The sequence below is a fragment of the Eschrichtius robustus genome, chromosome 2, assembly GCF_028021215.1.
Source record: "Eschrichtius robustus isolate mEscRob2 chromosome 2, mEscRob2.pri, whole genome shotgun sequence".
NCBI lineage: Eukaryota > Metazoa > Chordata > Mammalia > Artiodactyla > Eschrichtiidae > Eschrichtius > Eschrichtius robustus.
The window spans coordinates 46,051,180-46,078,730 of record NC_090825.1 but is presented as its reverse complement, the minus strand read 5'-3'; the positions used below and the strand labels follow the sequence as shown (position 1 = coordinate 46,078,730).

The 27,551-nt window shown below is 37.4% G+C and overlaps 1 protein-coding gene across 5 annotated transcripts in view; it reads left to right on the top strand.

The window, feature by feature from the left end:
* PDE4D (phosphodiesterase 4D) overlaps positions 1-27,551 on the top strand; it is a 714,853-nt gene that overhangs the window by 429,352 nt on the left and 257,950 nt on the right. The window contains exon 1 of one of the 5 annotated variants that reach the window (XM_068535367.1): positions 5,580-5,683. The exons of the other annotated variants lie outside the window; for them this stretch is intronic. Within the exon in view, the coding sequence (XP_068391468.1) occupies positions 5,619-5,683 (65 nt within the window). The 5' untranslated portion in view covers positions 5,580-5,618. Of the gene's footprint in view, positions 1-5,579; positions 5,684-27,551 lie in introns of those variants that run through there. 5 annotated transcript variants of the gene reach the window in all.

Below are 27,551 nucleotides of genomic sequence, written 5' to 3'. Positions count from 1 at the left end.
ACAATTGGGTGCAGAACTCAAAAGAATTTCGTTGATGATTTCATTTGCTGTGCAGAAGCATTTTAGCTTGATGTAAAGATTCAATGCAATACCTGTAAAAATTCCAATGGCATTTTTCACATAAATAAAAAAGACAATTCTACCATTCCCATGGAACTACAAAAGACCATTAATAGCCAAAACAATTTTGAAACAGAAGGACAAAGCTGGGGGCATCACATTTCCTGATTTCCGGCTATACTGCAAAGCTATAGTAATCAAAACAGTATGATACTGACATAAAAACAGACCCATAGATCAATGGAACAGAATAGAGACCCCAGAAATTTACCCATGCATTTTTGGTCAATTAATTTTCAATAAAGGAGCCAAGAACATACATTGGGGAAAGGATAATCTCTTCAATAAATGGTGTTGGGAAAACTGGATAACCACATGCAAAAGAATGAAACTGGACCCCTATCTTACACCATTCACAAACCTTTACTTGAAATGGATTAAAGACTTAAATAGAAGACCTGAAACTGTAAAATTTCTAGAAGAAAATAGGGAAAAACTCCTTGACATTGGTCTTGGCAATGATTTTTTAGATAGGACACCAAAAGCACAGGCAACAAAAGCAAAATAAAACAAGTGGGATTACATCAAATCATGATAATTATTGTTCTAACCTGACATTTTACAAAAGAGGTAGGAAACCTGAAGGTCAGAAGCCTTCAAAATATAATACTTTGAGCTTTTCCTCGGGAGTTAAGGAATTTAGCTCCAAAGACATTTATGCTTATAGAAAAGTCCTTGAATCCAAATGTATACTTAGTGAGTGTAGTAAGATAATAGAAACAGCTCAAAATCTGCTCCAGATTCCCCTCCAGATAAAGGAAATACCACATTATTCCTCAATAAGGAGGAAATGCTGCAAGAGTTCAAAATGTCTTGTTTTTATAATATTAGAGTACAATGTAGAATGCCAGGAAACTGTAATCAAAAACAAAAAACAAACAAAAAAAACCCCTGCAGATCCATGGTCATTTTTTTCCTAAAAAGTTAGTTGACATATATATAGTCCTGAATTTAAGTACACTTAACAGGCCTGCATATTTTGTTAGATCATAGCATGGTTCTCAAAAATCTGCCCATGACAGATCTGTTGTAATCTGAAAATAAGAGTTTACTCAGAGAAGATTTGAAAGTGGGCAGAGTATTTCAAAGTAATAATATCTGAAAAAACTTGGACTGTATAGTAAAATCATTCCTTAACGGTTCATTCAGTTGGTTTCAGTTACTGTTTTATGTTTAACTCTTGGCTTTTGGTAAATGTCCTTAGTCCTGTAAGTCGTGCTTACCATTGAATAAGAGGAGGGGAATCATGTTTTAGGGTGCACACAGTCTACTTGCATGCAACTGATGCTTTCCACAGGAGTGTTGCCCATATTGCCTTGTGACACCAATTAGTATGAGAGAGATTTTCGGTGATAGTTAGACCTTTTTTTTTTTTTTTTCCTATTAATACTTGTATTGGGGGTAAAATGTAATCAGCATATCAAACCCATTTATCAAATAAAGTTATCATTTAAATTTATGTTAAGTTAAAAAAAGTGAGTCAATGAAGAAAAATATCTAGTGAGTAATGGTATAGATGGTATAGATGCCAATATGGCAGAGTTGTAGAGGTTGTGTCCAGATGCCTGAAGTTTAGGAAACATCATACTGCACAGTGGTTTGATTCAACCAAATGTATACGGTTGGATGACCTCAGTGAACATAAACATCTGTGGTACAGTCCTTTGAAATGTTGTGGTGACAATAGTCAAACAGAGGTTTATACAACACTATACAATTTAGCGCATCAGGGAAATGCTAGAAATCATAGCAGCTTCTAGATTAAATGCATGCACTTCAAAGCCATCCAGACAAGTGCCTCATGGTTCCTAAAGTCCACTCTCCTGAGATTCAGGCATCCACGTTAGCCATCTTATACACTATCATATATTTGTATACTAACAGGAATGTTTGGCTTTGGGGGCAGTGCTATATCCCTCCATTCTGAGAAGCTTTTCAGAGGAAAATTATGTGATAGTCAACATGTGAAACATTATTTAAGAAATTTCCCTGTGAAAAAATTGCTTTAGGATGGAGAAAACACTGTAATGTTGAGCAAATATAATTAGGGTTTTAAAAAATTATTATTATTTTGTCACTACCTTTTTTTAAGCACTTTTAAAATATTTATTAAATTAATTAATTAATTAATTAATTATTTTTGGCTGCGTCAGTTCTTAGTTGCCACACGCGGGATCTTCGTTGAGGCATGTGGGCTCTTCTGTTGCAGTACTCGGGTTCTTCATTGCAGCGTACGGGCTTCTCTCTAGTTGTGGTGCCAGAGCGCGTGGGTTCTGTAGTTTGCGGCACACGGGCTCTCTAGTTGAGGCGCACAGGCACAGTAGTTGTGGCACGCGAGCTTAGTTGCCCCTTGGCATGTGGGATCTTAGTTCCCCAACCAGGGATCGAACCCGCGTCTCCTGCATTGGAAGTCAGATTCTTTACCCCTGGACCACCAGGGAAGTCCCCTGTCACTACCTTAAATGTTAGGGGTAAGAGCAAAAGTAAAAATTTAAATCTCCATGGCCTGGTACTATTGTGTATCTGTCTTTTTCTGTAATGGCAACCTTGAAGTAGGGATCCAAGAAGCTTTGAATCTTCTGGTTAGTCTCATATGTTGTCAGATTCCCCACTACTTAATCTCAGTTTCTTTGGGGACAGGGATGGTATATTAGTCGTTATGGGACTGTTACACAGTGTTTAGGAGATACCCAACAAATGGGCTAGGATTTTCAGAGATAGATTCTTGGAATACGTGTAACATTGAGCAGCACACAGGACAGCACTAACCTAAAGAGGTTAAAGATGTGTTTGTGACAGGGAAGGGAGTGCCGGTGAGCTAAGTAATCTCACTGGGATAGAGAGCCTTCTGGGGGGTGGTGGAACACAGGACTGACTATTTCAGGAGAGTTTAACACACAACATTCAGACATTACATTTTGTGATCACTGTCATTTTCTTTCTGAAATGGCAATTAGAAGATATTTGCTGGACCTTACATGATAGAGAACAGTGCTTCAAATAAGTAATAGTAGTTGGTTACTTTTACTCAGTCTGGGTTTTTTTCTTCCCCACATTAAAATTCCAAGAAAAAAAGATAAACCTCTTTTTGTAAGCCCCCTCGCTCCGAAAAATGAGTAGTTCCCTCAGATTTCTTTTGAATTTCTAAAAGTATGTGATTGGTTAACCTGCCTTAAAGTGGCAGCAACATGTTAAACATGGAACAGAGCCAAGAATCCATGAAGGTCCCTGAATAGTCATAGGAAAACTGAAAAGCTTAAGGAGATAACTATATGTCAAGCAATTTATTGGTATTTACCTGAAGAGGCCTGAGGGTCACTCAGAGGAGACTAAATAATAAATGCACCTTGAAGTGTGACCAGGGGACGAGCTGAAATGTTTGTTGTAATGAGCAGCCAGAGGTCTGGCGGGATGCCTTACTACATTAATTTTCCAAGTCCTTTGGGTGGGTCACAATTGCGCTAAAACATCCTGCCTGCAAATGCTAAATAAATACCAAGTTCACGTCAGACTAGAGAACCAACGTACTAACTAATGTCATTTAAGAAATCAGAATGCTTAAATTATTTTTCACTTGATAGTTCACATCCAAAATAACTGAAGTTGGCAGACCCAGAGAAATATATATCCTTGGTGCAAATGTTTAGAGGGATGGGGAGGGAGGTCAAATCCTCTTCTCTTAGAAGCAATTTGAATTGTTTTGTGTTTTGTGTGTTCTTTAAAATTTTATTGGAGTATAGTTGATTTGCAATGTCATGCTAGTTTCAGGTGTACAGCAAAGTGATTCAGTTATACATATACATATATTTATTCTTTTTCAGATTCTTTTCCCATATAAGTTATTACAGCATATTGAGTAGAGTTCCCTGTGCTATACAGTAGGTCCTTGTTGGTTATCTATTTATATACAGTAGTGTGTATATGTTAATCCCAAGCTCCTAATTTATCCCTCCCCCCAACGTTTCCACTTTGGTAACTATAAGTTTGTTTTCAAAATGCGTAGGTTTAATTATGTTTACTATAATAGAAAAGTTTTTATTTCAGATGTAGGAGGTGGGGCAGGGATTGGTCTTCACAATAAGAGATGTTGAGGTGATATGATATAAGCTTCATTCCTTACTGAAGAGCTGTCAGGAATTTGCAAACCCAGAGTCTTGGTATATATAAATCAATGAAATTTGCTTATGATTTTCAAAATGAAATAAGGTTTAGAAAACATTGTGCAAAGAAACAGCCTCAGTACATGTAGCCACTTGTCCAGCAACGATTCATTAGATTTTTCAGTTTAAACATCGCAGCATGACCTGATGCAACGTTGCCTGCTACATTCTGTTGGATTCTTAAGAGGCAGTTTGTGTCTCTACAACCAGACCCAAAGCGTGACATTTCATTAAATGTGCTCAAAATGAACAGCTGCTAAGTTCCCCAAGTCCTCTCAACTTTGCTTTTGACTAGAAATTTTAGTTTTCAGGGCCGGACTTTGAGAAAATGATTTTTGTTTGTTTGTTTGTTTTTGAGGGAGGATAAACAAGTCTGTGGAAAAGGGGTGTGTTCCTTCTGAAGGTGCTCAGGGAATCTTACCCTGAATAACACAGACTCCTCATTTCCCGGAGGAGGAAATGGTTTTATACGTTTTGAGATGTCTTCTGCCTGCTTGGCTGGTTCACACTCCAGGTCTCTGGTGCTGATCTGCAGCGAAGCTTTGTAAGTTTCAGCAATTGAAGAGGCTGGCTGGGCGCCAGGTCTTTTTTTTTTTTTTTTTTCTCTCTCACTTCCCTGCGATGTTTTGAACTGCCTTCCTACAGACGTCATACAGCCCTTGAGGAATAGTTTCTGCCTGGTGAGATTGAATGATAGTTCTCATTCACAAAGGCTTGGAGTCAGATTCTAAGCAGGGGACACAACGGAAATTACGTTCACAGGTACAGCAGTGAGCCCAACTCAAGTGTGGAGAGCTTTGTTCCCTCCATGACTTCTTGGCTCCCCCCGGAGAAGAGTGCTTTCCTGTGGTCGCCCTGAAATGGAACTTCACTGACAGCTCTGCGGTGTTACTGTACCTCGCGGTCATTTTCGTTTCCTTTCTCTCTACCTGAGCACTTTTAGAGTGTCAGAAACCTTTAAACCTTTTATTGCGGAATTGCAAAAAGGATGCGATCAAGTGGCTCTTTCACTGTGTTGGTTGCCCTTGTGACCAGATGAAGAATAGATTCAAAATCCAGTTCCTCCCCTGGCCATGCAAAACAGAAAACAGACTGTCACTTAAGAACAGCCGGTGCTGGAGGAAATTCAGTATGAAAGAGGAAAAAGCTCCTATGTCTTAGAAACCTCCCTCTGTTCCGGACTGGGGGCAGGAGTTGGACTCCGGGAAATTTGGATTTCTTCAAACAACCTCCTTTGGAAATGGAATATATTTCAAGTCATCTTTGTCAAAACACAGCTGAAATGTATTAATCAGAATACTTGAAGAAGATTTTTTCTTTCTTCTTTTTTTCTCCAAAATGAGCATTATTATGAAGCCAAGATCCCGGTCTACAAGTTCCCTGAGGACTTCGGAGGGAGTGTGGTAACGTGCTTTTCTCTCCTGCTTCTCCCCTTCTTTCCTTTTAAGATTGACTTAATAGTGGAGTAGTTAGTAATTGCTGAGGAGGTTCAAGAGTTAAGTGTGATGTTAAGGCTTTGTAAGAAAGAGTACGCTGTTGGTGACACTTTCATTCTCTATTTTGTGCCTGATTTTGTCTGTTTTAAAAACAGTGGTGCTCACACTTTTTTTTTTAACTCCACGTGGACCATAGCAATTCATCTGGTGACAATTTTTAGAAGAGGAAGGAAACGTGCAGAAAACGTTGGGAGTTTAGAAAATGAAAACTTGTCATTTTTCACTGCCTGATCAGGCTGTGTGTTTTCTTATCTTTCTTGCCTGATGCAAGCAGGCTGGTAGTTGACAGTCTTTGCCATGGTCTTTAAAAGTAGTACCTTGGCTTTTAGCACATGTGTGTTAGCGTAATTAATAACGTCATGTATTTTTAATCATATGAACCAACTTGAATTTAAGTAAGACTAAATGTATATCAAGTTGCTTATCATTCAGGAATCTCCTATGTTTTATTTTGTTAATATAGTATTCCCTGATAATTACGTTTTTTGGTAATTTTAGTGTTTTCATCCTAACAAAAAGTATGTTAATTTCAATTTATTGCAATATTTAATTCTACTATTTCCTTAATATTGTTTGATGTGGTCATACACACATGGTCCTTAAGGAATAGTTTCTCAATCAAGTAATTTTTGTGTCTAAAATAGTTATTTACAAAAATATTTTTATGGCTGTTTCAGAGGTTAATTTTACTTTATCTTAGTGATTGTAAATAAGTAAATAAGCTTACCTTTTTGAAATGGAAATACTCCTTCAGACAGGAGAATTAAAAGCAATGATTGAAGGCAGGTGTTGGGGATAGGATGGAAGCAGGCAGGTAAAATGTATTACATAGAATTATGTGAGCAGGCAAATACACAAATACTTACATTATTTGCATAAGGAATTCAGCCCACATTTATGTGATTGGGTTATCATTTGCTGTTATTGTACTAGTGTTTTATAGGGGACTAGAATCAAGAGTTGTCCCTTCAGTGGTATTTCTGTGAGTTTTAATAAACTATAGATGCAGATTTCATCTCATATCACTTGTGATTTTTTAAATAAATATGTGCAATAAATTCCTCCTTGAGTTTATTTAAAGAAAAGGTTGCATCTGCAAACAAAGTTGTATGGCTCTTTTATGCCAAGTAATAAATACTGGGAAATACTTAGAAACCTTCTATTAGTTACCATAGCTAATATAAATCTCTAATATAAATGGGTGATCAGAATTTATAAAATTCACTTGTGATTTCTATCCTCTTATACGTGAATAAATAGTATTTAACCAACCTATTTCTTATTTTTGCCTAAAATGCCGGGAGACATTTCCAAATTCAGGGTTCAATCAATCAGCAACAGTTAGTTCATTTCAGGAGTCTAGGACCATTGACATCCTTTACTCTTCCGAGAGTGTCATGGTCTGTTTTTATCCACACCTATTCTATTTTATTAATTATTCTAAATTATAAAATGTATCGTCATAGATAAATAGGGCCACAATTCAAAGTATATTTTTAAAAATATTGATTTATGAATGTGTATATTGTTCCATTTAATTTTAAATAGTTTGCGTAGTGTTTGGGTCAGAATGGTGTTATGTAAGAAATAAATGTCTCTCTTTATGCTGATGATTCCTAATGGCACACTACAGAAACTCCCAGTTATTAATCTTACATCTGTCTTATTAATAATATAACTGTTTAGGTATATCACTGCTACCTCTAAATCATTTGACCTGAGATTGTAATTGTTGTAATTAGTTTAACTGTTTTATTATCCCTTTTATCATTCAAATTCTATGCACACATTTATTTAGTTATAGTTATTTTTTTAAATAGTAGAATCTACATAGATTATACATCAGGTGTATAGAGGAAATATACATGTGTATGTGTATACGTATACATCTGATTAGGAGATTACATGGCAAACTCCTAATGATATTATATACCCTTCCTCTTAATTCATCTACTTAAAAAACACGGCTTACTTATAGTTAAAATTCTATTAATTTCCCAAAATAAGATTAAAATAATCTTGAAATTAATCTGTTTCCTGATTATATGATATTGTAAATATATATAAATTTAAAGTATTATATAACAAGAATATATACTGGGTAGCTTTTAGCACATCTTTTTTTTTTTTTTAAACACCTTTATTGGAGTATAATTGCTTTACAATGCTGTGTTAGTTTCTGCTTTATAACAAAGTGAATCAGCTATACATATGCATATATCCCCATATCTCTTCCCTCTTGTGTCTCCTTCCCACCCTCCCTATCCCACTCCTCTAGGTGGTCACAAAGCACCGAGCTGATCTCCCTGTAGCACATCTTTATATGTGTAGATGTCTGTATATCTGGTAAACAACAATTTGCTCAGTGTCTAAAGTATGGCAAATAAGCATTTCAATACTGTACAGATGTGATTTTCTGAATAATGTTGCTTCTCAGATCAATAAATGATTTCTCTTTTCTATTAACTCTCTCCTCCTAAGGTTATAAAAGTTCGGGCTGGCTGAGAATTCTTATTTTGGCCTCATGATCATAGTAAGGGTATTTGAGTAGACTAAAACTACTAGTTTTCTAATTGAGAATAAAAAGATGTAGCAACAATAATATTTTGGAGGGAAAATTACTTATAACCCCCACTATCCCATCCTCAACTATTCTCATTTTTCACTTAACTTACATATCTTGAACAGTTGTAAATTCTGTGCTCTGCTTCTTCATTTACATGTCAGCATGTACTTTTGTAATAATAATACTTCTAGCTTTCATTTTATTGAGTATCTCTTGTGAATGTGGACTCCGTAGAGAATTTTACATACAGTATCTTGTTTAGTCCTTATAACAAAATTGAAAGGAAGGAGTTGTTAACCCATATTTTACAGATGAAGAAATGAACCTAAGAGGTAAAATAACTTGAACAAGGCCCTTTAACTGCCAGGGAGGGCTGGGATCAAACCCAAGTCAGTCTACTTCAGAAGCAGTGCTCTTTTTATTTCAGCATGTTGCCTCCCTCTGCTGTCTATCTAACTATCATTTTTAATGACTGTAAAATTATTCATCTTGTGACTATATCTAAATGCATTAAAATATTTGGTTAGATATTGGCCTATTGAAGAAATAAATTGGAAGTTGTCTTTTTATAGGTTTGATAGCCTACAAAGTTTAAGGCTGATGTTGGGCATTGAAAAATGACTATTTGAAAAACTTTTGTAATTATTTTCTACTGGTAGCAAATAAGGTTCTCTATTCCCTATTAAAGAGAAGTAAGAAGCAAAAGTCAGTGCTTCTCAGTTCTGAATAAATAGATCACCTTTCCAATTACATTAGCAAGTTTTACTTTGTTCTCTGCAAGCTCGGTAAGGCTTCAGGTAAGAAACAAGTACTATGTCTCAGACTTCGTATGAAGTTTCATACTGTTTTAAGTCAGCTTTGAAAAAGGTACAGAATCTTCCTTTTTACATCTTTTATCTTACAGGCTTTTGTAAATGCGAAAACAAATGGAATTTGCATACTTTCTGCTTGTTCAGTATATGCTGACTTGGCTTAGGGAAGTGACTATTTTCAAGGTTGGTTCAGAGTTTTGAAGCTGCAATAAACTTTTTTGATCCTAAGTTTGTATCATATCTGGTATATAATACACCTAGAGATAAACAGCTTTGAAGAGAAGTGGTTAAGATACCTTGAATATTATTTAAAACATAAAAAATGTTTTAATGCCAGGGAAGCACAGAGTGGATCACAGATAGGTTTACTCTTTAAAGTCATGAATTGTGAAATTCTCTGAGAAAGCCATTTGTCCACTCTTTGTCTAACTTGCTTTGTGTCCCTGGAGAAGCCACCTGGTCCCTCTATAGCCAGGTTTACTCACCTGTCAAATAAAGGCAATGAGCTAGATCAGTGAATTTCAAACATGTATTTTCAATGAACACTTTTTACAAATGATATGCTAATATAAATAAGGAAATGTGTACAAAACGTTTAAAATTATGTTTCTATTTGGTATATAGAGATAAATTTTTAACAAAGTATATATGTATGATATATATAACTAAAAATCTATAGACATACATAAAACAGTAAAACAGCCACTGAGTTAGCGCCTTTACTCCCCACCCTTGCAGTACCTTTAAAGAGCTTTTTTGAAAACCACTTTGCTAGTAAACTACTGTGATCCTTTATAGTTCTACTTTCTGTAGTGCTACACTGCCACTGGAGAGTCATTTGTGTTTTCCGTATCCCTTTGTGGACTGGGATAAACTTGCTGGTAATTAAACTTCCTGGGAAGTTCAAATAACAACAGTTCAAAGACTTGAGAGACTTTAACATTAGGGGAAAATTCTCATTTCTGGGAAATCACAGAAGAGTTATAGTTAAGATCCATTCATTTTTTTTAGCATCTTCTTATTTTTTACAAGTTTATTTTAAACTTGTTTTGGGTGGGAAAATCATTGTTTATTACATATACAGATAGTGGACGTCAGGAATACAGCATGGCAGTTGATAAATGCTGAATTGGTATTGAATTCTTTAGAAGAAAGGTGTTTCTTGAGTTTGGGTATTGACAAAATGGGGTTTTCAGCCACTTTTTCTATCATGTCACTGGTGACTAAAGGTCATAGGTTCAGTTGCCCTGTGCAACACTCTCCTTAGCTACACTGCAATCTATAGACTCCACGTGAATAGAACTGGCTGTGGTTATGTGTGCAGCAACACTTATTCCGACCTGTAACTCTACTCTTTTCTTCCCCAACCCCATGGTGTTGGCCCCATCACTAAAACCTGCCTTTCAGCCTAGGTTTTTACCTAATAAGGTCTTATTAGTCCCTCTGTCGGTCATTCCAATCATGTAGCGAATTTTATCAGAAGGAGTGAAGATATGAACGTAATCATGGGTATAGGAGTAGTTAGTCATGGATCCATCCAACTGTTACTAGCAAGATTGAGAAAAGTAGATTCTAAGATGAACCCGAAGAGGTTCAAGGAGATTTTCCTTAGGGAAAGATGCCTGGAGAGATATGTATAAATATTCTGAATAATAGTAATACTAAACATATAGAATTGCGAGAGCCTGGATAAAGGTAACAAGAATGGGACCTGGTTGCCATTAACTAGGTTGGTGAAGAATATAGTCAGAAAGAAAGCACAGTCTTAATGAAAAGCCAACGTAGATTTTTAAAGGAGCTCCTCCAGAGATGATCCAACTTCTCAAGAGATAAAACAGCGGTGTTTTATCTCTTGAGAAGATATATTAGAAAATGGATAGTAGAAGTAAAGGATGCTCTCGCCAAAAGCACCAAGTATCTCCAGGGGTCCGAGCCTACAGGAAGCCTGGGGTATCACAGAGGCACAAAGACTAAAGACAGTGAGCCTGGATAAGGTACTATTAAGTGTAACCACATAAACATAACTAATGGGAGGCCATGCCTGTGATGTGTCTCAGCTCTCTAAATGCCTTGCTCTGTGGTCAAGTTTGGCCTAAACTCGGAAGTCCATCAGAAGGATGGAGAATAGGGAGAAGTCCGGAACCTATGGATGCAGCTCTTAGCATAACAGGGGAGGTATGAATGATATGTGTTTATTATCTACCTTCAGCCTTCCTTGGGGTTTGGCTCTCCCAGGAGCATCCTGGGTGATGCGTGAGGATGTGAATTGGGGAAGCTAAGCTAAGTTGCTCTTCAGAAAAAAGTGAGAAACAATAAGGGAAAGATTGTGGGAAAGAGCTGAAGAAATGGTTAGAGAAGTAAGAGGGACGGTCAGAGGGGAGGCCGGAAGAACTCCAGCCCATTTTTGAACCAGACATCCACCATCTGGCACCCTGCCCTGTTTAATTACACTGCCACCTCTGGCAAAAGCTCCGATAATGAACTCGACTGTGGTAGTGGGTTTTTTTGTTTGTTTGTTTGTTTTTTTGGTTTTTTTCTCCCCCTCATCTCGGCACTAAGAACTTCTGCCAAAGGATAAAGAAAGTCAACTTCAAGTCTTTCCATTTCTCTGTTAGGTGAGGGAAAACAAGAAATTAAAAAACTAGAAACTAGGCGTAGAATATATGCACACCAGGATTACAGCTTCCAAAGCTTCCTTACTGGAAAAGTGCTGATGTTTTACAACCTGCACAGTTCAGACGTTTTGTTTATATCTAATACTAATCTCCCTTGCTTAAATTTTAACCTATTTCTTCCTAGTTATCAGGGGTAGTGAATCAGTAGATAAGTAGATTCTCCTTTATGATATTTGAAAACTGCTAGTAAGTGACTTCATGGTCTTTTTTCATTTTATATTGCAAAATATTCATTCTGAATTGCAAAATATTCATTCTGAATTGTAGAGATGGCACCAGTGTGACTTAAAAGAAAGGTTTCATAAAACATAGTTTCAATATGTAATTGTTTTCAAGCCTCACATAGAAGAGTGTTCCCATTGTGCCTAATTCTCTATCCTGTTTAAAATACATTCAAGATAAGAAATTCAACTTTCTAAAATGAATATGTGTGAAATATTCATGTATATATACAGTACAGAAAATAATAATTCCTAACATCCACGATTTCATTCCACTGCAGTGTGGTACAGAATTTCTTCTTTGTGTCAAGGGATTTATATGACCGATACTATTTTAGTTAGGATAAATTCCTGCAGAATGTGTCAACTTTTAACCAATGGCATGCTGGCATACAGACAACCACTGCTGTAATGGTTCGTCTGATACAGCTTTGTCATGGAACAGCAGGTAACTGATTGGCAGCTAGATCACCAGCTAGCTAGGACAGCAGCTCCTAAGTCTATGGTGGTAATCGGAGTGGTGACCATTGTAATGAGGACAGCTGTACAATATTGAGCACCTACTGTTTGTCAGACACTGGACTTGGTGCTGTACATGATGTAGCTCATTATGTCTTCATAACAACTATATGAGATAAAACTTGTATTTAAATCGCAGTGCTGAAGGAAACATGGTCTAATTCTAAATCCCACATTTGTTGTTGTTGTTCTTCTTGTTTTATTTGCTTTTCCCCACTATCTCCACTGCTTTGGCCGCCCATGTTTCTGCCTCCTGACATTCCAAAAGTGGTCAGTAGGCTGCTGCTTTCTACCTTTCCTTCCTGTGCTAGATTGTTCAAGTTTCTCCTTTTTACCATGTGCAACTCAATAACAAATATCTTTTGTATTTGTCTGCCTTCTTTCTCAAGATTTGCACACCAGCCTTCCACCATGGACCACAGAGATGGATGGAGAAGTAGAAAGTGGACTTGGACCCAGATTCCTTCTCTAGAGATCTAGCTAGTTCCTGATGCATTCAGTTTATTGACCCTCTCCCCCTGGTCAGACTATAAATTGCACTTTCTTCTTCTTCTCTGGCATTTGACCAGTGAGTAGAACCATAAAATCTTGGAAATGAATGGGACTCCAGAGAATAACCTATAATCTAATTCTCCCCACCCCTGACCATATTTCGGAAGTAGACAAGTTTGGCTTAACATTTCTAGTCAAGTAGGGTCAAGAAAAATGGTTAGAAACAATGTCAGTGATTTTGTGGCACCAGATTTTGTTGGAGAAATATTTTTTTAAAAACCAACATGAAGTTTGAGTTGAAATAGAGAGCTAAAACTTTGTCAGCCAAATGTGTGAAAGCATTTCTATTTATAATTTGTATGGGATTTTAATGTAATTCTTAAACTTACATTGGTGAAGTTAGCTAACACCATGATAATTCTGTCATAACTTCTCAAAAAATTGGATTGGAGGAATATGTACGGAGAGGTATGGCAGATGAGACCTCAGCGATCTCCTGAAGGAAATTTAAGGCAGTGCTTTGACCAAAGTCCTGCCCAGATAACTGAACTCTGATCACTACATTTTTTGGAAGTCACATAGCTAATTAAGTTGCTAAAATCCCTGTCTTGAAATTGTAACTTCACTCCTCTCTGTTCTCCTAATATAGTCTTCACAGAAATAAAAATCGTGGTAATTGTTATTTACTAAGCGCTTCTGTGTGGCAGGTACCAGGCTGTGCATTTGACAAGAATTATCCCATGAAGTCCCCATCATAAATCCTGTGAGGCACCCATTCTTATCATTCCTCATTTTATAGGTCAGTGAGGCAAACTTGCTTGCCCAATGTTGCGTGGCAAGTAAGAGAATTTCATGGATTCACATGCTTTTTAAAATTATTAAATGTTACCTTTAGTAATGATGTATATGTTAATATGTCAAATGGTTAATTAACTCAATTAAAATTAATTAAAGTCCTTAGCACAGTAGCTGATTCCTTGTGAGTACCAGGAAATGTTAGCTTGTATTACGCATTTTTCAAGTTTGTATATTAGTGGTACTTTTTAAATAGTCAAGAACTATAAATGTGAAACTGATTCAGTCTATAAGGGCTTCTTTTCCATAAGGCAGTCTTCTTGGGCACACCTCAAACGGAGCACTTATACAGAAGCTAGGTGTTCTGGATAAATCACATTCACACTGTGATTCAAAGATTTATTTCTATTCAGGTGGGTGGATCAAAGAAGTAAACTACATAGAGAAGGTGGCAGAATAAGAAGTAATCAACTGAAAGCTAAAATGCCTCTGATCTAGTTATTTAAAAATTGGTCAGAATCCTCTAGGGCAGCAGTCCAGGCAGGGGGTTCATCTCACAGGAATGGCTGGGAGCCTGGACTTTATCCATAGATGCATCTGTGTAAAGACTTTCTCCATGTAACCTTCCTACTTGGGGCCTCCTGGTGGTTCTGTGTTCCTCTATCTCACTGCCAGGCCTTCCCTACCTCTCTAGATCCCCTGCTCCTCTTGTCCTGACATGCATTCTGGGTTGTGTAATTCAGAGATTGTTATCTCCTAATTCACAGATTGTTATCTCTGTAGTCTGTGTCTACTCCTCCTTAATTTTATTTATTTATTTATGGCTGTGTTGGGTCTTCGTTTCTGTGCAAGGGCTTTCTCTTGTTGCGGCAGGCGGGGGCCACTCTTCATCGCGGTGCGCGAGCCTCTCACTATCGCGGCCTCTCTTGTTGCGGAGCACAGGCTCCAGACGCGCAGGCTCAGTAGTTGTGGCTCACGGGCCTAGTTGCTCCGCGGCATGTGGGATCTTCCCAGACCAGGGCTCGAACTCGTGTCCCCTGCATTGGCAGGCAGATTCTCAACCACTGCGCCACCAGGGAAGCCCCTACTCCTCCTTAAGCAGATCCCAGACTGGGTAGGACTCCTATTTAGTTTATCCTGCCGTCCTAGCATAGCAAAAAAGGTCTTGAGCCTCTTTCTCCATCTGTTTCTAGAAAGACAACAGGCAAAAAAGGGGATATGTTTAGAAGATCTGTTTCTATGGCCCAGAGTATGATTCCTTCAGGATGAGCTGAAGAGAATAGAGGCTAGAAATGTAGTGAATCCAGTGGTTACATGAGAGCAGTTAATTAGTATTCCATTGTCTCTGGTATCTACTTATTTTATTATGAGTAGTTACCAATAAAAATGTGTAAAAGTATTACTTTGTTATAATTAACAACTATAACTAATTAATTATAATTAATTGTATAATTAATTAATGTACATTGGGTTAAAGAGTGTGCTTGAGGGTGGAGTTAACCACCTTGAGGGAAAAACACTGGGTCACTAAAGATTCCCTGAATCTCTGCTTGGAAAAAATATTCCCAATTGTTTATCTGAGTCCTTTTGTTAAAATTGCATCTAATTGTATATGAATCAGTAAGTGTTTCCATGGTAATGTAAAAGACAGAAAGCAGCAAACTTGCTGTTAGCAAACATGCCTTTATAAAGGTGTGATTATAATTGGGAAAATCATTTTACATACATAGGGGTGAAATTATACCCTCACCTAGAAATACATTGAAATTTGTCCTTAACTGTAACGTCTTTCTCATGTAAATCACAAAAGAATTAGACAGTCCTCATTGTTTAAAAGCAAGGTGGCTTATCATTTTCATCTGTGGTCGGTTAGTAGTAGCCACATGGAATAAAGTACTGGGAGCTGCAGTGGGACTCAGAAAAAGTGCTGCCATCAATTGGTGATGCCACCAGAGAGACGAGGAGCGTAGTGTGGCTGTTTGCCATTTAAGTGGCCCTGGTGACCTCATAAATCTTTATATCTGAACTCTGCCATTAAATTTGCATGCAAATGAAGTTGTATCAAAAGCAGGATTTGTACATCCATACAAATATGTGTCTATACTTTTTAAGAAATTTTTGACATGTTTTTGGTCATTTGTCACCTATGAAAAACATGTGTGCATATCCTAAACCATAGCAACTCTTTCTGGATGTTGCAAACCAGAAAAAGAAAGAAAGAAAAATTAGTAATTCTAATTATCAGTGGCTACCCTTATAATCACCATCCAGATTAAAAATAATGCTACCAGTAACCCTACAGGCACGTCTGTGCGTCTTTCAGCCACTGCCCATCAGCACCAGGTATAACAACTATCCTGATATCAAAAATCACAGAATACTGTTTTCTACTTTTGAATGTTACGTAAAAGGAGTAATACAATTTGTAATACTATTTTGTGGCTGGTTGGGTTTTTTTCCCCGCAAATAGATGTTTGAGAGTTTATCCCACGTTGATGTAGTTGTATGTAGTTCATTCATTCTCACTAATGTATAGTTAATTAAGCAAACTTTTGTTTGAAATATAAATTCAGGGCAAAAATTATTTATGCTAATTGCTTAGATCACAGTTTGGTATATAGGACTATATGAGCATTTTAAACTGTTTTCAATTTACCATAATCATTTGAATACAATTTCATGTGCAAACTCTGTTGCTTAGATTCACCCTCAATGGACGTTTCTTCTGGGAAGCCTTCCTAGCCTCCCCATTCAGAATGAAAATGCCCTTCTACGTGTTCTCAGGAGACTGGGTCCATTTCTCTAGCACAGCTCTTGAAGCATTGCAACAATGGTCAGCTTTCTTGCCTGCCTGTCCTCTGGGACTGTGAATGGGTTGTAGGGTAGACTGGGTTTATTCATCTTTGTACCTGTGTGCCCAGCACCGTGCTTGTCCCATCAGCAGCATTCCGTATCTGTCTGGTACATGCAGAGAGAACAGAGAGTGGTTTTACATCACCAAGAAAAAACGTTCCAGTCTGTTTTTATGTTTAATTTTCTTTTAATAGATGGCACTCTGCTAGGGATTGTACTAAGTGAGTTGTGGAGACAGAATTTACTCTCTGGGGCAAGGAATTGTAAAGTATTAGATCGGGGAGGATGTTTGCCTGTTTTCTGTGGGCTTCACCCTTAGTTTCCAACCTTCACTAGTAATTCCACCCTCAGCACCCTTTCCTCATTCCCTCATGAAGTCTCCTTTTCTAGAATCTACACTTCCCAGTTTTCCTCAACATCTTCTCCTTGCCTGAGTGACTCATCTCAGGACCATCAACTAGTCGTGAATGGCTCGTACAGATGCTGATGTGTGTTGCACACGTTAATTAGTCAGTTGACGTGGCTGACCTTCTCTGACTCTATCAATGCAGTGGTCTCTCAGTCTGAGAGATCTGCTGGGGGTGAGGACCATGACCACCACTTCAGGCTCATCCCAGCTTCATTGTCAGCCTTTTGAAGCCAAACACAGCTGTCCCATCAGACAGATTCCGTAGCTGGGATGCTGAGTCAGAGACCCAAGTGTGGCCTAGAGCCCTAACAAATGGAGTTGAACTCTGACCTCCAAAGTCAGGGTTAGCGTTCCTGCCTGGATTATGCACTTTTCCCACTATTAATTTGCTTTTAGCTTTACCACACTTCTAGATTTAAATTTTGTGGAATGCTAAGAAATTAAGGCCTAATCCTTAGTAATTGAGAAAGTGATTTGTTTTTAGTGTCAGACAAGATCATTTTCTAGCCACTCGACCATGTAATCTGATTCTATAGCTTAAAATGTATAGTCCTTAAAGAAAAGTTTTGTTTCTGTAGCTCTTTTATTAGTTGCAAAAGTAAACGTGCATTTTTCTTTTTTTTTAATACTTTATTTTTCTTAATTAATTAATTTTATTCTTTTGGGCTGCATTGGGTCTGTTGCTGCGCGTGGGCTTTCTCTAGTTGCAGCGAGCAGGGGCTACTCTTCGTTGTGGTGCATGGGCTTCTCATTGCGATGGCCTCTCTTGTTGCAGAGCACGGGCTCTAGGCGCACGGGCTTCAGTAGTTGTGGCTTGCGGGCTCTAGAGCTCAGGCTCAGTATTTGTGGTGCACGGGCTTAGTTGCTCCGCAGCATGTGAGGTCTTCCCGGACCAGGGCTCAAACCCATGTCCCCTGCATTGGCAGGCGAATTCTTAACCACTGCGCCACCAAGGAAGTCCATCGTGCATTTTTCATTGCTTCACTTAACAATGTTTATTAACTCAGTTCTAACCCAGGCACCCTGATGGCTCTTAGAAAGACACTGATGAAGTATTAGCCCTCACCTTCATAAAATTTCCAATCCAGTGACTTTCTAAACTATTCCTGTGGGGCAGAGGATTTCTACTTTAACATTTTTCTATATCCCTGGGATATTTTTTACTTTCATGATAAAAGTACATTTATAGTTTAAAAGTGGCTCAGTTGCTGTCAAAAATCCCGTGGTGAACAGAATAATTTAAAAACCTCACTGCTTTAATTTGGGGTGGGGTTATATGAAATAAATCTGGAATATTTGATTTTTTTTAAACCAAATATTTTCCCTGGGCTAGAAGGATATTTTCATTCTAGGTAAATTGTTTATTCAATCACTTCCTAACAAGGCCATGTCAGCCAAGTTAAATATTTAAGTTCATTTTATTTAAATAAGTTTTAAAACCAACAGATTTCTTTCATATTTAGATGAATTTAGCTTTTAATTTTTCAAACAGAAAATATATAAACTAGGGAATTTTAATGTATAGAGGAAGAGAACATGAGAAGGGAGCATCAGAAAAATAGGAAGAAATGAAGTTTAAACAAAAATAACTCAGATTGACATTTGGCATAGTTTAACTTATTGCCAAAATGTGTGTCTTCACAGATAATCTCCAGGAGACTTTAGTTTTTATAGGTCCTAGTTAAGTTTTGAAAAATGTTTGAGGGCTCTATTTCACTAATAAGGGAAATAAACTTATCCTTTCCACAAATGACTGCTACTAGCTTCTTTGCCAGCTCTGTAAATAAACTCATTTTACTATTACCATGGTTGAGTGCAGTTATATTCCTTTAAACATCTTGCATAATCCGTGGCTTCAACTGCATTAATCTAACTAAGGTCATGTCATCAAATAGGGATCTGATAGGAGCTTTGTAAAGAACTGTCAAAGACCAGATTCCATGTAGAAGTCAGAAGAAAATGCCATTCATGTCCCACTGTAGTTCAGTGTAAAGGATTTGCCCTTAGCGATTACAGCTGCCATACAAGGGGACCACACAACAATGGAAAACCTGTTTGCCAACAAAGTATCAAATTATTATCAGACTTTCACAGTGAACCATATTATTACATGATTCCCATCAAAAATCTGGACTTCTGGTATTTTTGTGCAATTATAACAGCTCCGGCTGTATATTAACTAGTTTTGAACTCAGTCTGACATTAGAACCTACCCCATTTAGTATACCGTAACTTTTCAGTACATATTGTGGGCAATTCCGTAAATAACTTTTATAAACTTTAGCCAGTAGTCAGAAAAATTATAAGATTTTGTTTATAAACTTTATAAAGTTTATTTATAAGATTTTAATTAAATTACAAATTAATTTCTCACTTGAATCTCCTACTTCTCCCAGCATTATACCTTTGGTCACACCTTCTTAAATGACTAGTTTTGAAATTGTTTTTTTTTTTTTTTTTCTACTTCTAGTTTTGTTCTGTTGGTGATTTGACTTTCTTTGTAAACTGTTGGTAATTTCATGTATAAAGCACAGACGTTCATTCTTTTAAATTTCACCCATGTGTCGTACCCTAATAGTCATAAATTTCCAATACACAGAGCAACATTTTAGATAATTTACTTCAATAAACTAGATAATTTGTTCAAAGCACCAAACCTGTTTGCTTCCATGATTCATGCCATTTTTATGTTAGTGAATGTATACACAAGAAATAGGTAAAGTATGAATACAGACCTATACATGCAAGCCTGGACTTCACCAAATTTTTAAAGTACTAAATTCCCTTGGTGCCAATCGCTCAAGGCATTTCATGTTCGCTCAGTTGCTTCCTGAATATTGCATAGGTATAACCAACCCTGTAAATTTCAAATTCACATAAAGAAGCTCTAGCCTTCAAGGCAAGACTTAATTGAATACCAAATGAATACCTATTGTTTTCTGAAATATTTCTGAATAAAAATTGCTTTTTATGTCTTCTTTGACTTTCTGTATTCTTTTTAAAAATATTTATTTATTTATTTATTCATCAATTTGTTATTTTTGGCTGCGTCGCAGGCTTCTCTCTAGTTGTGGCATGCGGGCTCCAGAGCTCCAGAGCGCGAGGGCTCAGTAGCTGCAGTGCACGGGCTTAGTTGCCCCGTGGCATGTGGGATCTTAGTTCCCCGACCAGGGATCAAACCCGCGTCCCCTGCGTTGGAAGGTGGATTCTTAACCACTGGACCGCCAGTCCCTGACTTTCTGTATTCTTTAGTGCCCAAATTGGAATGTCACCCTATTTGAAGAGAGAAAAAAAAAAAAAAAAAATCTCTCAGGACAATCTTTTTAAATGGGTGACAGTCTCTTCTGGCTAAGAGAGAGTACATTCAGGTAGTCTGATAAAAGCAAAGGTAGTGCCTTGCATATCAACTCATGTTGGAACTTGTGATTTCCTATAAAGTTTGTTGGGAAAGGAAGTTAAATCCATGAAAACTTCTATAGTGTTTGGTCTCAATCCTAGCAATTTCTGATTCAGGATAGCATCCTGAATAAATTCATTCATACTGGTGGGGAGAAAGAAATATTCCTTGTAAAATATGAGTTGTGAGTAAGAGGAGTAATCGTTAGAAAATAAGGGCCGGTCCCTCAAAATAATTCTGATGACCTAAGACGGATTTGGAGAGGGACTTTGAGTAACTTTGAGTTGCTTTTACTGGTAGGTGGGTAGGTGGAAAGTTATGCTGCATATAAAGATATTTAATCTGGAATCTTTGAGAGAAAGTCAGTTCTTTTTTTCTCAGCTATCGAAGAAACCCTTTATCCATTTTACAAAAAGAAATCAAAAGCACTTAGAAAGTTTGACGTAGCCTGTTTAAGCTTCCTGCGCGAGGAGTAGACCAGATGGTCATGTTTTTTATGGCTTTATAGATACTCTTTTTTGTTCCATGTAAAAGTTAATGGCTAGTTTTAAACCTTGAGATCACTTAGATGTGAGACCTTATCTGCTTTACTTCATTCAAAGTATTTCTATTTCTTTAGACCCTAGGAAAACACAGGATATGGCATCATAGAACTGAAACTCGAGGAAGTTTGGAATTGCCAACAATAGGTCATGGGGAGATGGGGAGGGTCCTGAAGTCAGGTCAGGTTCAAAACTAGGTTCCTCCAATTACAAGCTGGGTGATCTTGGACACAGGGAAAAACAATCCTTGGAGTTCCTAGAAAGACTGAATGAAAGATTTCATAGAAAGTGCTTGCTTGACACAAAGCTGGGCACACAACAAACCAAATAAGTGTTAGCCAGCTTATTATGATTAGGAGGGAAAAACTCCTAATAATGTTTTCTTGTTTATGTTTTTTTTTTTTTTAAATTAATTAATTAATTTATTTTTGGCTGTGTTGGGTCTTAGTTTCTGTGTGAGGGCTTTCTCTAGTTGCGGCGAGCGGGGGCCACTCTTCATCGCGGTGCGCGGGCCTCTCACTGTCGCGGCCTCTCTTGTTGCGGAGCACAGGCTCCAGACGCGCAGGCTCAGTAGGTGTGGCTCACGGGCCTAGTTGCTCCACGGCACGTGGGATCTTCCCAGACCAGGGCTCGAACCCGTGTCGCCTGCATTAGTAGGCAGACTCTCAACCACTGCGCCACCAGGGAAGCCCTCTTGTTTATGTTTTAATCTTAGTTTTCATGTTAGTTTACACTCAAGTTACTCTTTGATACAAGTTATTATTTGAGGATGTAAGAATTTTGGCCATTTAACAAAATGGTATAAGATATGACGTGTATATGATCTTTCACAAGTGAAATGATAATGGAAATTTTATTGAAAAAAATGTCATAACAGCTCTAGGTAAAATCTAATTATTGTTTAATATGAAGATTAATACATGTAAATCTTGGCTTGATCTAAACATTATTGTTTTTTTTTTTTAAATAAATGTATTTATTTATTTATTTATTTATTTATTTTTGGCTGTGTTGGGTCTTCGTTTCTGTGCGAGGGCTTTCTCTAGTTGCGGCGAGCGGGGGCCACTCTCTTCATCATGGTGCGCGGGCCTCTCACTGTCGCGGCCTCTCTTGTTGCGGAGCACAGGCTCCAGACACGCAGGCTCAGTAGTTGTGGCTCACGGGCCTAGTTGCTCCGCTGCATGTGGGATCTTCCCGGACCGGGGCACGAACCCGTGTCCCCTGCATTGGCAGGCGGATTCCTAACCACTGCACCACCAGGGAAGCCCCTAAACTTATTATTCTATTAAATAAATTTACATGAATATGGAGTAAATCAGCCTCACTTCCAGCTAAATCTAGCCTGAAGCCTTCTTTGACATAGCCCTCTTAAAAAGATATTATTTTCTAAATATTACAGTATTTAGAAGTATGTTACCTTGTTCTGTTCTTAAACATATGTAAGTTACATTTTAATAGTAGTCTACAATGATGCCACAAGAAGATAGAGATATAAAATGCTTTTTTATGAGAAATAGTTCAACCAGGCTTTTTGTTTAGGACAGTTTGCTATAGTTTTGTGTAGGGTAGTTTCTATATATTTCTATACAGACAAATACATATTTGGTCTCTTCTATGTGCCAGGCGCTGGGGATACATTGGTACCTCCCTCCCTTCATGGATCTTACTGAGTAAAAATAATTATTTTTAATTATGTTTAATTAACAAATAAAATGATTCCCAATATGGTAAGTGCAGTGAAGAGAATACTACACAGAGGACTAAATTAATGTTTGTGTGTGTGCGTGTGTGTGTGCATGTGTGTGTGTGTGTGTGTCCTGGAGATGTACTTTAGTTGGGCGGTTGGGGAAGCTGAGAACTGAAGGAACCCGTCAAGTAAAACAAGGAGAGAAGAGGATTACCTCATTTATATGGACCTCACATTCAGATTTCCAGTGAAAGTTGGAAATCTGGAAATGATGGGTTCCCCACTGTCAATCCTTGGTTTTGGTCTTTGACTGGGTCGTTTTCTAGCACCAGCCTAACCTCAGGTGCTAGAATGTTCTTGAGAGTCCTGGTGGGCTGAGGTCAGAGAAAGTGAACATCACTTAGGGATGGAAGGAGAGCTTTCTGGAGTAAAGGTGCCCCAGGATGATATGCAGCTACACATTTCTCCTCTTAATACAAAGTTTAAGAGCCTCCCAAGAGTTGACTTGCTAGGATTGGAAAGCATTTTTTATTAGGCTTAAGATTTTCATTGACTTGCAATGCCTCTCCCAGCCACTGAAACTGTAGAAATTCCAGAAATCACTAAGAACTACTTAGCCCTGTGATCACACTTAAAACATAACATTAGCATCTGTGTTTCCTTATGGCAGATTTACCTCTATTTTAGGTAACAAGTCACTGTTGAATTTTCTCTTGCTGTGAGTATGTAGATTTCAGTGTTCTAATACCTCTATGGGCTAAATTTAAAGTCTGAATTCAAATCGTAATTGGTAAATGGATATATGTGTGTAAAAACACGGTTCTAGCAACTGGTTAGAGTAATTTTCCCAAAGGATATAATGTTGGCCTTCAGCTGATAGGAGGGTGAGTCCACCGTGACAACATGAATAGTGCAAAAGACAGAAGTTCTAACTGGTAAGACTGCTCGAGACATAAGTCGTATTCTTTTCCCTGCCACCCTTAAGTACTTCATGAATGGGTTCTGACAGCTTCAGACGACGAGTACACTGAAACCCGTCACAAATCATCACCACGGTCATCATCCTGTGTTCATCCTCCAAGTTCTCGAGTACTTTCTGGATCAAAAAAACAACAAAATAATGACAAAGGCAACAATAACCAAAAATAAGTAAATTAAGGTTTTAGTGTGAAATATTAGCATATTGCATTCTAATTCTTTTGACAACCTAACGTTTATTAAAGGTATATGTATAACTCTCTGTTACTCTGGCAACCATAAGAGTTTGTTAGTTCGTATCTACTATTCCTTGACCATAGTGGATAACAGTTTCCTTTGCCCAGCTATGTCTATTTAAATAGAGATGATAATGCAGCTAAGAAGAACCACTCAAAAACAACTCCAAAATGAGCCAGAGAGAGTGGAAGGAAAAAAAGGGGAGAATGCATCCAAACATAGCCCTGAGTTCCATGGACACTCAGTAATATCTCTTTGCACCATCAAAACTCCACACACTTAAATTTTACCACGTTTTCTGCTGCCCTGATGCTTTCCATTTTTTTGATGATTGTTTTGCCTTCTTAGAATTCAAATAGTCGAATCGGGTCTTGACAGTTGATGTTTATCTTCATTGAAACTGAGATTTTCTTCATCCTTTTGCTCTGAGACTCCTACTTTGAGGCTGAAAGGTCACTTGAAATGTGCACAGCATTTGGGAAACCACATAATGAATTGAAATAAATTCATGCCTATTAAAAGGAGGCCTCTCTTGCTCAAGTTCCAGAGCTTATGTAGAATAAACCATTTGGGTTTTGTCTGAATTTATTTTCAAAGGAGCTTATTGTGCTTCTTCTTTAATGCTCTCATGACAGAAAATGGGAAAATTCTAAATTTTCATTTAATCTTTTTCAGAAAAATGCATTTTGCTCAGCGATTATGATTAAACTCTGAGTTTTTACAGCTGCTACAGCTGTCAACAAATTTAAGAGGTATTCTTTGGTTACATTATTTAAGGATTTCTTTATATTGTGTATCTTTAGTGACTCCACTTGAAAAAATTTTTCTCTATCCATATGCTTGTGTATAAGTGCAAAAATATATGTATAAAAATGTTCTGCAGCAGTTTTTATAATAGAAAACTAGGAACAGCCTAACTGTCAATCAGTATAGGGCTAATTCAACAATTTTGTACAACAGTAATGAAATACTTTGTAGCTGTGAGGAAGGTCTCTTATGTACTGGTATGGAGCTATCTTCAGGCAATGTTTACTGTTATTATTACTGTGATAATTCGGAAAGATGGTACTCATATTCAGAGGTCTCCACTCTCATTAGTTTTCTTTGTGTATCCCTTAGAGTTTATGTAAAAGCAAACAATGAGACTATAGGTTCTATTCACTCCCCCTTTTTACACAAAAAGAAGCATAGTCTATACTTTCACTGTCCTGCAACTTCCATTTTTCACTTGACAATGTGTTGGTATTTGAAGAGGCTTCTTGCTTTTTTTTTTTTTTTAGGAGATTTATTGAGATATAATTCACATACCATATTATTCACTCATTGAAAGTATACAGTTATTTAATTATTAGTATATTCACCCAGTTTTGCAACCATACCACAATCAATTTCAGTACATTTTATCTCCCTGGAAGAAACCCAGTACCCTGTAGCTGCCACCTTCCAATTCTCATGTCACCTGCTCTACTCCTAGCCCTAAGCAACTATTAATCTACTTTTTGGCTCTATAGATTTGCCTGTTCTGAATCCTTCATTTAAATAGAATCATGTAATATATAGTCTTTCCTGACTGACTTCTTTCGCTTAGCATAACATTTTCAAGGCTCATCTATGTTGTAGTGTGTATCAATCAGTATTTCATTTCTTTTTATGGACAAATACTTTTCCATCGTATAGATATACAACCTTTAGTTTATTCATTCGTTGGTTGATAGAGATGTGGGTTGTTTTCACCTTTTGGTTATCATGAGTTATGCTGCTATGAACATTTATGTAAAAGTTTTCTTGTGGAAAAATATTTTTACTTCTCATGGGTATGTAGCTAGTAGAAGAATGCTGGGTCCAATGATATGTCTATGTTTAACTTTTTTTTTTTTTTTACTATTTTCCAAAGTGGCTGTATTCTCTTTTTTTTACAGCAGAAAGTTATGCTATGGAATAACTGCATCATTATTAATTTAATTGTCTAGGTACATTTTTAAATGAAAAAGTCAAAGTACAATGTTCCCAGTTTTGTAAATATACAAAGACTCTCAACCCACATGAATATGTTTTCACCCGCCGGCGTATTTCTGCGTGTGCACTCAAGGCAATGGCAATAGCTGCCAGCTTTAGAGAAGAGATGGCTGCTCTGGGCATCTGAGGTGGAAGGGGGCTGAGTACTCACCATTCTGAATTAGAGGGATTTTTACTATGTGCACGGATTAATTTTTCAAATGAAAATGTGATTCATTACGTAAAAAGAAGAGATATATTTTCTTGGTACTCTTCTAACAAATGTTGGTCGGGCTAGAGACTTCTTTATCTGTGCTTTGCATCAGTCTTCCTGCACTAGGAGGGGTCAGTGCTACACAACCCGTCTTCTGCCCAGTCTGGTGTCGGTTTTAGTTGTTAGGGCAAAAATGTAATGTCTGCTGTTCTATCTTTAAAAGCCAAGGTGTCATTTCAAAAATGAGATATTGTTTAGCTCTTACTCTAAAATAGTGTTTCCGAAGTGTTTTATACAAACCAATCCACATCAAAGGCAAAAAAAAAAAAAAAGCTAGGGTGAGCATCTGGGTGAACCCTGGGATTGAGAAACAAGAGGAAGGTGGGTGAAATAAACATGAAAAGTGTGGTAGGCGCCGAAAGCAGGGCTGGTTAGTCTGAAGTCCTTCAGTTTCCTGTACAGTCTATCCAAGTACTGTGTGTTGGTGACTGAAAGAGGGAATCCTTACTTCCTGCACGGCATCCGGCATGTAGCTCTGAAACGGTTCTTTGCTTGCTTTCATCTGTGCTTGAAAATCAGATTTTTTTTTTAGTGTGAGTTTTTCTAATTATGTAAGAAAGAACCTATAGTGTTTTTTTTTTCTATTTAATCTACTGGTGGTTAAACACAGTAGATTCTGGTTTCTGTCTTTGGTTAAATGAGCTTGTCTTATTGAATGATAGAAACATGTCTGCCTGCATTTGCTTGTTGATTCGTTCATTCTTGAGTTCACTCATTTATTCATTAAGCATTTATTTCTTCAGCACTGCTGTGACACGGCACCTTAGTGAGCGATGGTTCCTTCTGTGGTGCTGGGAAGGCATGATTTGCAGCTGGAGAAGAATAATTTCGCATCCTTTAATGGTCAAAATCCTTAACTATTTTTTTTTTTTACATATACTAACAAAACCTAATTTTGAAAACTACATGACTTTGGTTCACTTAGTTCTATAAAATGAAAAAGATCATGGCAGTGATCAGTATTGATTAGCTTAAAAATATGTCAAGAAAGATAGAAAGAAGAGATTCTATAAAAATAAGTCTTTAGGAGTAATGTAAAATAATTTGATTTTATCAGAAATTTATAAAACAGATGTTCCTGAGGGCTAAAAAGTCTTTTTCAAAGGAATAAAACCATGGGTGAATAAATGAATACATTTTTCTTCAGTCATTGTCTACATCCTGCTGTGGAGCTGAGGAATATGCTGTGTCTGGGGATGGAGAGGGGTTGAGTGATGGAATTAACAAAGATGCCACCAGAACAAACATTACATCCAGTTGACTTGCCTATTAACAATCTATTCCTGAAGAGTTCATTTTTGAAGATGACTGTAACTAAAGAGA